The sequence below is a fragment of the Sylvia atricapilla genome, chromosome 5, assembly GCF_009819655.1.
Source record: "Sylvia atricapilla isolate bSylAtr1 chromosome 5, bSylAtr1.pri, whole genome shotgun sequence".
NCBI classification, from domain to species: domain Eukaryota; kingdom Metazoa; phylum Chordata; class Aves; order Passeriformes; family Sylviidae; genus Sylvia; species Sylvia atricapilla.
Genome location: NC_089144.1, coordinates 69,280,996 through 69,293,113, shown reverse-complemented (window position 1 = coordinate 69,293,113; position 12,118 = coordinate 69,280,996). Strand labels below are relative to the sequence as shown.

The window sequence follows — 12,118 nt, the reverse complement described above, 5'->3', positions numbered from 1 at the left end:
ACCATCCAGCACCAACCTGCCCAACCTCTTGCCCGCCATGGACAAATTACAGTCCACAGCCTCATAGAGAAAAATCACTCTCAGCTGGATCCCACAAGGAAACAAAATCCCAAACACCTCTCACTCCCAAAACACACAGGCATGCCCCTGCAGAAATCCATGGCTCTGTGACAGGCTTTTTCCCATCTCCTCACCCACAGTGCAGGGGGTATCACTGCCTTAGGCTGTCTTTGAATCAAGAAATTAGGTACCTGTGGTGCTGAAGGACTCTCAATTGCAGCCACAGGCGTCTTGTGGGACAGCAGAGGAGGAGAGGAGGCAGCAGTTGGTCGCTTCATAGGTGGAGGGATGCTGGCTGGAGGCAAGAGGGAAGGAGGATCAGGCATGGTGAGCAGTGGTGACTCACACTACTCATGTGCAGGAAGGGGAGGGGAAAAAAATAAAATCATCCAGCCTTGTGACACAGGATGAGACCTGCCACTCCTAAAACTTCAGTGCTTATTTTAGGTGGAAGAGACAAACACAGTCTAATAATGGGTCAGCTGTGAGGCTGCCAGAGAGCCTGGCCCGCTGTGGACCCCCTTCTGTGGCCCAGGGATACCAGTCCCCCACTGTGATTTTATTTACTCATCACGTGCAGTACTTGGCTTCCTTGTAATTGACTCCCTAAGCAACACTCAAAGCCCAGAGCAGCTGGGGTAGCTGCTGATGTATTGTGGTGACCCACTGGGCCCCAGGGCTTCCAGGCTGTCAGCAGGTCTGTGAAGCCTCTCTTGCTGTCGGGGCTGGAACTCACACACTAGTCCCCAGCAGGATTCCTTGTCTGGGAGACCAGCATCCCTGGAGAAGCATATACAAGCGGAAGAGATTTATCTGATGTTGTGGCTACAGACTGAAACAGAGGAGACCTGGAGCTCTCATCTCCACCCAGTCAAAGGATGCCAGGAAGAGCTGTCTCAGAGCACTCAGCTCGGGCTGTAGTTGTAGGGACAGATGAGCTGATTTGAAACATTCCACCCTGGCTCCACTCCCTCTGTCCTCCAGTCACTTAACATGTACCTATGTGATAAAAATTAGCTGTGGTAGGTGGTCTCCTATATAGCTTTCTCCTATTTTAGTGGGTTAGAGCAGATCACAAAGGGTTCTGGTGAGCACCAGGGGTGGTGGCCCAACCCAAGTTGGCAGGAATGCAGTGCAGAGGGCGAAGAAAGGCATTAGGCATTTCTTTTTCCACAGCCTGAGCTGTTGCATCACCCTCATCTCTTGTTAAACCTCACCCAAATGCACTCTCTCTTCCAGGCCTTCTTCAGGGGCACCAGCAAGATGCAGGAGAGGCAGGTACTACCTGTTCCTCTCCCCTTCCCCACAAACAGAGCCCCCAGCTGCCCCAGGAAGGAGGAAGCACAAGGGGGTGCTGGGTTTCCTGTACTCAAACAGGGGCAAACTGGAAGCCTGAGGGGTGGGAGGACACTCACCTTGGCTGGGGTTGTTGAAATGGTTGTAATACTGAGACACATAAGTCATGATGCTGAGGCAGTCGGGGACTTTCATGGAGACCATATCATTGGGATCAAGCAGGGCTGGGATGCCCAGCTCCTGCTCTGCCAACTCAAAGGCCTGCAGGAACAGCACAGAGGCATTAAGGAAAGTAAACTGATGCTTCATGAGAAATAACAGACAGAAATATCAAATTGAGAAATATCAAATTAGAAGGAACTCAGGGAAGGTTAAACAGTGAACCTATGGCATCCTTTATGGACAGAGGCATCCAGACATGCTGCTTGACTAAAAAAAAGTAGCAACAGAAGTAAGGTTCCCTTGAAGTTTTCACTGAAAAAAGCCCCAGTGTTTTTTCAGCTCAGCCAGCAGTGCCCTCATGCAAGAGCCTGGCAGAGTCTTGGCTGGAACCACAACGGGCCGAGGGCTGGTAGATACTTCCAGTGACACTGAACTCTATTGAGCAGTGTCCTCAGCCACCTCAAATGTTCACCCCACAGAAACACTGACTGCACATCCTCTCATGCTCTGGGGTGCTACACCTTCCCCTGCCACAATCAACAGAGCCACCTCGGCTCAACATCCAGCAGCCTGACGTGCACAAGCCAGTACTTTCATTACTTTTCTGTGTCTCAGCAAGCAGAAACAAGGACACTGTTAGGAGAAGCACCCATCTCCTCCTTCGGCATACAGAGCTACCCAAAAGGAAGGAATGGAGGAAGAAAAAAGCTGTTGGAGAGTTTCCTGCTCAGCAGTGTGTGCGGATTACTGTCTTTACACTGGCCATCCCTCTGCTGAGCCAAGGGCAGCATACCCACATTGATCTCCCAGGGATGGGGGTGCAAAACTATGGCAGGGACTGAAGAGAAGTAAGCCAGCAGCAGATAAGAGTGGTTTGGGCACTGAATAATGAGGTACCAAGTGCACAGGTAAAGGCGATGGGTGTGAGTAAAGAATGAAGGCAGAGTGAAGAGTCTGTGGCATGAGGTGCTGTGAAGGGTGTGAGATATAAAAGGAAAGGAATGGAGAAACAAAAGTGAATGGATATTTGTTGTAACTAGGGGTGTAAAAGTGCCCACCATGGGTATCCTGCTCTGCTCAGCCTGGCTTTAAGCCAGCTGTCTGGACTGAGTCTTACTGAACACAAGGCTGTAAGCAAGCAAGGAGTGAAGAGAGACTCCACCTGAGAGGTCTCTAATAGGACAAGACACCCACTGTGTGAGTCTTGAATGGAAAAAGCTGCTCATGACTGAAAGGGGCAACCTGTGTGGGAAAGGACATGCCAGGACATAACTAGACAACCCTAATTCTGTAAATGCCAAATCACAGAATTACAGAATCACTGGGGCTGAAAGAGATTTTGGACATCATCTAGTCCAAACCCCTGCTAAAGTGGGTTCACCTAAAGCAGGTAACACAAAATCACATCCAGTTGGGGTTAAAATATCCCCAGAGCTAGAGACTCTACTTCCTCTCTGGACAGCCTAGCCCAGTGCTCTGTTCCTAACAGTAAAAAATGTTTTTCCTCATATTCAGCTGAGGAATTCCTGTAATTCTGTTTGGACCCAACACTCTTTCTCCTGTTGCTGGGCACCACTGAAGAGTCTGGCCTCATCCTCAACATCTGCCCTTAAGATATTTGTATGTAGCATAACTCATCTTGAGAAGGTGATGGGCCATGCCTTTCCACAGACTATCACATGGAGCCTGCAAGCAATTAGGCCTTTCTCTCATTTAAAAAAATAACAGGGCTATTGCTGCTCTGTCCTACCACTAGCCCCTGGGGCTGGGCACCTCCCCATTCCACACTGCCTGCCTCTGCTACTGGCTCCAGCTGTCCCAAGCAGGAGGGGAACGTTGCAGACCGGGGTCTAGCATGACCTTCCTCGCTGCTGATGGCTGAAGTAAAACTGTGTTCCTGCTTCCATTGCCTGCAAATCTGGAACAACTGAAGTCAAGAAGATGTTGCATCATTTAAATCTTCACCTGAGATGTTGTCTTGGCAACTATTTAGATAACCAGGCTGGAAGCTGATGTTTCAGATTCCCTTGTTTCCAGAGAAGCTCCTGCCTGTTACTTACCAACACTGATTTTTCTTATACCTGTCACAAATTATATACACTGTCACAAATTCCTCCCACACTACATGGCCTTCATCAAGTCATTCTCACATCACTTCTTCCTTCTGTGCACTGCAGAAAGGGGACTTACCAAGCGATTATTCTCATAGACGTCATCTTTGGAGAGAGAATCAAAGTCTCTGAAATGAAAGAGCACAAAATAGCCATATGAAGTGCAGAGGAGAAGTGTCCCTATGCCATCATATGCAGATTCCCAGGACAGTCAACCTTAGATCCTAGATAAGATCCTGGATAAACAAAACCTTGGCAATGCAGATTTCAGGTTGTAACAGGACAAGGAAACCAAAGGAAAATTGCAACTAAAAAAAGAAAGTGAGTCCCAAATGGGTGGTGACCAGGAAATTAAAATGTCATTCTTGTCTCTCATTACCTGCTTCTGGCCTTGAGATTAAAGGCGGCAGAAATACCAGGGCCATGTTTCCATTAGCACCACACACTGCTGCACCAAAGAGTGCACAACATGATCCCAAACTTTCTTTTCCAAGGCCACTGCCATAACAGTGGAGGATGGGGATATAAATTCCTCACCTCAAGAGAAAGAAGGGACAGATTCAGGTGGCTCTATGAGGGTCCTTAGACAAACCTCCCTGTACCACCTCAAGGAATTGGCAATGACACAGATCTTAAACTGCATTCCTGTCCTTGCTTTCCCCCAAACATTCACAACAAACTGTCCTCAGCTGTAGCCCTTGGAGCTAAATGCAAGGCACCCAGGGCACACAGAGGAATCCCAGCAGTCTCCAACCCAGGGGATTCATTTGTTCCAACCCATTTCACTTGTTCCCCTGGAGCCCTCTGAGAGCTCAACTTGCCCACAGGGACTGATTAGCCGCCTTCACCAAGGAAGCAGAGGGCAGAAAGTTGAAGCAGTCTGCAGGCTTTCAAAAGAGGGGGAGAAATGCAGGAAGGAGTTAGTTATGCCTTTTGCATGCGTGTGTGGGTATAGTGCATGTGTGAAAAAACCAGCATCACACTGCACTACTTACAGCTCCTTCCTGCTGAGGATATCAGCTTTGTTACAAAAAAATGCACCCTCATGCAGCAGCCTGGTGTGCCTGCTAGCTGGATTCACGGGAGGATGCAGTCCAGAGAGGTCTAGGGTCAACCAAAGTCATCCCAATGGACCACAGAGAGGAGCCAAAGCTTGGGAGATCAACACAAAATGACAATTCAGACTAGAGGGGGGAATGCATGCCCCACCCTGAAGGTGGTGTGCAGGATCCAGGCGAGGTGGCACCACGCACCTGCGGAGAGGGGCTACAGAAACCTCCTTCCTCCACCCCCCTCTGGATTTTATTGCCTTTTCCTGTAACACTGACACAGTCTGTCCCGGTGCCACATGGCAGGGCAGCCAACTCCTTCTTGGAGCCCCTCATGTAGCTTTCCCAAAGCTGCAGAGGAAGTCCGTGATGAGCTCAGGAAGATTTTCCCGGCTGCCTACACCACCATGAAATTACACTTCCTCTGTTCAAAAGCAAGAGGCTGCTGGTGCCGTTTCCTCACAGATGAACGAAGCTGCAGCCGCTCGCTGCTGCGGGAGCAAATGCAGCAGACACGCAGAAAGGTGGGCTGGATGTTCAGCTCTGTCACCTTCCTGAAAGCTCATGTGAATACATGTACAGAACTCAGACTGCTCAAAATATCACAACTTCTCCTTCTTTAAATGCCGGTGAGCAAAGGCTTCAGCTGCAGCCTATGCTTTAATTCAAAACCACTGTCATTTTTGTAATTTATAACTAGTCTCCACTGGGAGAAGTTTTTTCTCTAAGTTTTTGCTTTGTTTTTGCCAAGAGAAGTCCTTTAACCTTGCAGTATTTCTTTTTCCTTTTAAAGAAAATGCCAGCTTGGGACACAGGAGAAGCAATGACAGCAAAGTTATATATCAACTGCCCTCTAACATTCGTGACTTTTATTTTGATTGCCTTCACTTTCAGGATATGGGAGTGGTGTAGCTGGAAGCTCAAAGACTCCTTGGTGGTCTGGGAGAGCATTTTCTGACAGACAAAACTTCATGTCCATTCCTCTCCGCCCCAGTGCATCAAAGCTGCTTTAGTAAACCAAGGCAACTCCATTAGGAAAAGCAGATGCCAGCAGAGAGGATGTGAATGAAGTTCAAGAGGTATCAAGAGATTACCAAGCAGCAAGGGAATAGAAGGTTCTTTCCCACTAATTTAGGATTGCAGACTCAGCTTTATCTGAGACATTGAAGTCTATCAGTACAAGGGCCCAGGGATTAGTTCATTCAGTTCCTCTCTACTGCATTTTCCAGCTTCCTCTCTGATAGGCCAAGCAGGACCACACTGACCTGTATTGCTCCTGACATGAGCACTCCCATATGCCATTTGATCACGTGGCATCCCTGTGGCTCCAGGCAAACTCCCAGTACCAATGTGCAAGGAACATGGCCTCTCAGGCATGGGGAAAAGTCATCCAGACACACCTCTTTCCCCTCTATAAACTGTCTCCTCTGCAGAGAGCCCAGAACTCACCATCTCGCAATTCTGTAACATGTGGCTGCATGTCACATTATTTCCTTGCCCTGATCTCAGCAGTCTTTCATCCAGCCCTGCTCAGGCTCCTCTGCTGCCAAAATACCTGTCCAAGGGATTGGACCTAAGAACAGGCAAGATTCTGGCTATCCCAGCTGAACAACTGTCTTGACTCAGCAAACCCCGCTGTTGTACCATATCCTGGAGTACTATTTCTATGCAAATTACATCCCAAGCACTTATCTAATGAGATACATGCAGAGCCACTAAGCACTCCAGGGTTTAGGGCAGCTGCCAGGGAGCACAGCAGATCCAGAGAAGGGGGAAGGGTGTGCCGTACAGCTAAAACCAGAGCAAATTCCTGGATTCCTGAAATATAAATCATGAGCACTTTAAGGCAGTGCCACATAATAAGCTGTTCAGCTTCCCAGGTCTTGTCAGGGAAATGCAGGCAGTACATGGGAAGGAACAAACAAGATTTGTGACCCTGACTGTAACCAAATCCATGGCTCTAGGGACACAAAACAGTGTTTCTAAAACAGCTCTCATCTCCTGTTTTTCCTCAAGTCTCCATGTCTCTCAGCACTCCAAAGGCATGCGCCACACTCCTTTATTCTTCTCACCCCTGAATTCCAAGAGCCCTCCCTGAGCACCAGGGAGGCTGTAGAGCTTGGGATGCTGAAAGATGCTCTTTGCTTCACTAAAGCTGTAGCAAATGCCTTGTAAACACTAATTTCATGCTTCAAATTTCTAGAGAACTGAGCAAACAAACTCCTTTATTCCCACAGTTCACTGTCAAGTTGCTCTGGATGTTGCCAGCTTAACTGAAAAGGGAAGAGATTAAATGTCTCATCTCCAGATCACACAGCCAGCAGCACAGTCAGAGGCTAAATCCAAGTTTCCCATTTCCCTGACTGGGATAGTGAGGCAACGAAGGCAAGTGATGTGCCTACAACAGCAGAGTCAGAGATTTTCATCTGCATGGTCCAACACACAGGTCCTAGAGGTATGCACCTCGGTAGTCACTTCAAGATACCTTGAGCTGGATTCAGTAGACACTGAGGAATTCCAGTTTACTTCTTTCAAAAAGAGCAAACCTATAGTGTTTCCAAGAGCCCTGTGGGAGCTGCTCCAAAGCTCTCCAGGGCAGCCATCCCTCCAATGTCATTTGCCTTATTCCATGGTGATTGTGCTCAAATCAGGGATCATGTGGAAAACTGTCCTCAGTGTGTCCCCTCCCAGCACAGCAGCACGACAGGGGTGCATCTAGGCAAGGTCAGAAAACCGGGGCAGGCTCACAGCCACCAGAGCAGCATTGCCCAAGGGATCAGCGTGGCAGAGGAGTGGTGTCACACAGGTAGGCAAGAGCTTCAGCTCAGCTCTCCTATGGATGTGCCCATTCCTCCCCTCTGCAATCCCAGGGGAAGGCAACAGGAAGCAGGGAAGCAGCTGCCTGCAGAGGAACTCCAGCCTTGAGGGAAGAGCGCAGCTGTCTCTTGTGGGCCAGGAGAGCCCCGCACAAAGGAAGACCACACAAGGTTAGAAACGCACTCACAGATCCCTGCCAAGTCCCATTACTGGGGTGACTGAAAGCACTTTAGAAGAAAAGAAGGGCAACCACTTTTCCTCTGCCGTCAGGAGATTTACTGCCTCTGATCCAATCTTCCCACTTCCAAATCGGGACAGGCTGAAGAAGTTGGAAGCAGATGAAATTGTGCTACTCTCCTGACGGCCTCTGAAAAATCCTTCTTCAACATGCCATGTCCTTGTAAGGCCCTGGGCTTTGTCTCTACAATGCAGCTCGTGCAGAGGAGCTCTGAATCGTGTAGTAAGAACATCTGCCAGGAGCAGATTTAAGCCCACTGACAACTTAGGAGCAGCAGCCTCTGCTTCAATGGGATGGTAAATATGGTTAATTGGAAACCATCAGGTGGTTTTAGTGGTGTTTATCATAAGTTTTTACTGAACCTCTGCTTTTCAGTTCCCAGTTACTGTGCCATTTACAAAAAAACCAATAATTGCAAGTGTTCCTGTCCTTAATTTGCCTTTTCCCACATAGCAGCCTTGCAACTGGGAGCATTTTCAGAGGCTCCATTCTAGATAGTCAAAGTGAGCCATACCATCCAAGAGCTGCAGGACACAAGATCATGCAGCTCCTTCAAAACCCAGAGTGATGCAAAGATACTGTATGTCTTGGCTCTCAGTCATTCCAGAACACCATGTGGAGGGTTTTTGGGTAACCACCTGAAACACAGCAGGCAGCGGTCCAGTTTCCAGCCTACCTGTTCAGCTTCAGCTTGTAAGGACACCAGCCTGCTTCACCCCCTCACAGACACCATAGCTCCCCACTGGAGTCACAGTCAACCCTATGCCTGACAGAGGTTGCTGTCACGGCAAAAGGCCTTCCTGAGGCCAGATCAGGAAAGAGAACTGGGTCAATATGGGCAGCTCCAAAGGAAGAACCACCAGTCCCAGAGCAGAACGTGACCAGGGACGCATCACCCTTGTCAGCTTTAGCAGCAGGCAAAGGAGCGCGTGCACGCCGGAGGCACAGTGAGGTGGGGCGATGCCTACCTGCCTTGCAAGGAATACCAAGGATTAGAGCAGATGGGCGTCAGATTCCCAGCACCACCAGGGCACACAGGGTTACAGCGGCAGGTCGGGGCAGATTCCTTCCAGCAGCTCAGCTAGTTTCTCCAGCCTGACACGGTGCCCCCAAGCAATCCCAAACTCAGTGTCTGCCTGCTCAAACTCACATTCCCCCTCAGAGACACCCAAGCCGGGGGAGACTAGAGAGGCTCAATACCCCTACTGGCATTTGCTACCTCCTGCTTTCACTGTGGCATCCAGAGAAAACAAGCAGGAAGCAAATGCAAGCAGGAACCTGATCCAGATCTCTACATTTTAGAGTGGCTGCCTCTGGCAGCTGTGAATGTCTCTGTGCAGGGCAGGCCTCTGGCCCTCCTGAAGTGTGAAAGCTCACCTCTTGCTGAGGCAAAACACCCCCACACCCAGATACCAACACCATGTCTCTTCTCCAGTAGGTACTGCTCTCATTTGGGTGTAGGGACCTAGTCTACCTCTATGCTCTCGCCAGCCTTAAATCACACGACATCTATTAACCCTGACCTTGACAAGTCTGCAGGACCAGGTCAGAAGGTCATTTGCTGAAACACAGAGTGATAGAATGGTTTGGCTTGGAAGGGACTTGAAAGATTATCTGGTTCAAACCCTGCTGCCACGGGCAGGGAAACCTTCCACTAGACCAAGTTCCTCAGAGCCCCATGCAACCTGGCCTTGAGCCCTGCCTGGGAATATGGAATTCTTCGATTCCCAGTATCCAACTATTTCTCGACAGCACCTTCTTCAGTGCATCCCCTACCATCACATCAGCACACCGGAGACACATCCGCTCTCCGAGCCCCTCATGTCCATGCTCAGGGAGCTTCCCTGCCAGCCAGCCCGGAGCCGTTTCCCACGGTTCCTCCATCTCCCCAAATCACTGTGAGCCCCTCGCGATCGCTGGCTGGGCACAGGCGGCCCAACCCCTCCAGAAAGGGGGTTCCCAGCAGTCCCGCGCCCCAAACCTCCGCGCCCCCCGCTCCTTCTGCCAGCAGCGCCCGCGGGCGGCAGCCGGGCCCCCGCGGCGCCCCGTCCGAGCGGCAGGCGAGGCGCGGCCTGCACTCACAGGAGGTCGGGCCGGTGGCGGTGCAGGATGGCGCAGAAGGCCAGCCCGTCGCGGAAGGAGGTGCTGAGGTCGCGGATCTCCACGCCGCGGTAGCCCTCGCACTGCCGGCGGCACCAGGCTTGCAGGGCGCCCCGCGGACCCGACATCAGGGCGGCCGCTACCACCGCCGCCGCCAGCCCGGGGCGGGGCTCGGGGCCTGCCGGGGCGGGGCTCGGGGCCTGCCGGGGCGGGGCTCGGGGCCTGCCGGGGCGGGGCTCGGGGCCTGCCGGGGCGGGGCTCCGGGGGGCGGGGCCTGCCGGGGCGGGGCCCGGACACGCCGCGGAAGCTCCCGGGTCCCCGGGCTCAGCGCTCCCCAGGGAGCAGGGCAGCGTGCTGGGGAGGGCACCTCTCCTACCCCGGGGAAGGAGTTGGGCCTGAATACAATTTAAATTCAACTAGATTAAAAACCACTAGGCACCCTGATTTCAGGTTTAGACAGAGGCTGCTCCAGCCAGAAGCGGTTCTCATCCGTCCTAAATGCCCGTAGCAGTGGAGTACATCTGGGACGTAGGTGGCTCCCAGAGTAGGCTCAGGGCCAAGAAGAGCTTTGAAGATCAAGACACTCGGAGTCACAGGAAGCCCTGGAAGAAGCGGAGGAAGAGTGCGATACAATCTCAGGAACCCACCACATCGAGGCAATGGATTGTCACGAGAGCTGGTATGCATGCTCAGGGTGATGGTTTGACAAGAGGGGGAAGCATACTATAAAAGTCTACTTTATTAAGCTTAGCGTTCTTTTCACCTCCAACAGCTACCTCTGTGCAAGACCAAACCATCACACTGATGCTGAGCTTATTGCTGCCAGTTCCAAAACTTTAAGAGTCCATTCCCTGCAGTTATTTTGTATGGGCTCTAACACTCCTTCCTTCACTCAGATTTCATGCGTAGCACCGTCTTTCTTCTACTCCACTGTTTCATTCTATCATTCTACGGTCCCAGAACTGTAACATGTGAAAAATAAATTCTCTGACTGGTTTGTACGATCTCCCCACGCAGCGCCCTAGATAAGATGCCTGTAAATCACAAGAAAAACTACTCTGTAGCAAAAAAAGGAAATGAAACATTGTGTCAGTTTTGTAATGACAGCGCTGGCTACTCAGCGTCCTCCACATCTGCCTGACAGCGTCTTCCTGATGTATATCCTACGGGACAGCAGAATGAGGGAGGTTTTCTTAACTTTTCCAAGTTCCGTAATTTTACGCTTCAGCCCCTTCACAACTAGAGGACAGAGACACAGAGTACATGACCCTGGACTGTGGTTTCCTCAGACAAAACCATTTTGTCCAGAACCACTTCCACTCACCAAACCCTGCTGCAGCAGGCGAGGCTTAAGCTCTAGCCACCCCCACCTTCCCCCAGAGCGCCTTCCCAGCACCAGCAGGGCTCTGTTGATGCTGCTCAACACCCCGCATTCCTCCAGATTCAAGCAGTGCCAGGCACCGCAGCTCGCTGAGCCCATCTTTCCACACAGTGAGAGCTGCAAGCTCCTCCTGGCTTTGTTCCACCAAGTGCCAGTGCTGCTCAGTTAACCTTCAGCAGACCCTCAGAGAAGGCATGGATTCAGGGAGATCAGTGGATGGTCCAAGGTACCACAAATGGGAATCCTGGCTGGCCTGAGAGTGCCAAATGTCTCCTGCAAAATGACATCAGGAACCTGGCGGGGTGGGGGGGGGAATTCAATTTCCCAGGGTAAAGGGCCACCGTTCGTATCCAAGACCCTGTGCCCGGCACTGGCCTTCCGCCGCCTACATTTCGAGATGGATCAGGATTTCTCCCAGACCCAAGCTACCACAAATGGGAATCCTGGCTGGCCTGAGAGTGCCAAATGTCTCCTGCAAAATGACACCAGGAACCTGGAGGGGGGAGTTCAGTTTCCCAGGGAAAAGGGCCACCCTTCATATCCAGGACCTCAGGGGGCACATTTAACAGCTAGCACATGGGAAAGATGTGTTCTTTCAGGGGCTCATTAGGCAGCTGCAGGGAATGTCTCTTCTTCTGATGGCAGCAACAGGGCGTGCAAGGTAAAACGGTTCTATTCTGTGTCGTGTCATCCAGTGTGCTGGGTTGCCTAGCCTATTTTGGGGATGCATTGAATCGGTTATCTCTGCATTTTCCCTTTGACAGACTTGTTGCAAGCATTAATTGTCAAGGGCAAGTCTCACTTTTAATCTCAGTGCTGAGGTGTGCAGGGCAGAGCAGTCTCAGTGCATGCCCTATCACTTGTCTATTGTGAATTCTGGGTCTTTTGGGCACCTTGTGTTTCA

At 51.0% G+C, this 12,118-nt stretch overlaps 1 protein-coding gene across 4 annotated transcripts in view; it reads right to left on the bottom strand.

Annotated features, from left to right (window-relative positions):
* MICALL1 (MICAL like 1) overlaps window positions 1-9,983 on the bottom strand; it is a 57,184-nt gene extending 47,201 nt beyond the window's left edge. For 3 of the 4 annotated variants that reach the window (XM_066320041.1, XM_066320040.1, XM_066320042.1), the window contains exons 1-4: window positions 9,816-9,983; window positions 3,709-3,757; window positions 1,476-1,617; window positions 252-355 (exon numbers count right to left, since the gene is read on the bottom strand). In XM_066320041.1, coding sequence (XP_066176138.1) covers window positions 252-355; window positions 1,476-1,617; window positions 3,709-3,757; window positions 9,816-9,961 — 441 coding nt within the window. In that variant the 5' untranslated portion in view covers window positions 9,962-9,983. Of the gene's footprint in view, window positions 1-251; window positions 356-1,475; window positions 1,618-3,708; window positions 3,758-9,815 lie in introns of those variants that run through there. The other variant, XM_066320043.1, reaches the window with a different exon arrangement.
* Between the last annotated feature and the right edge of the window lie 2,135 nt (window positions 9,984-12,118).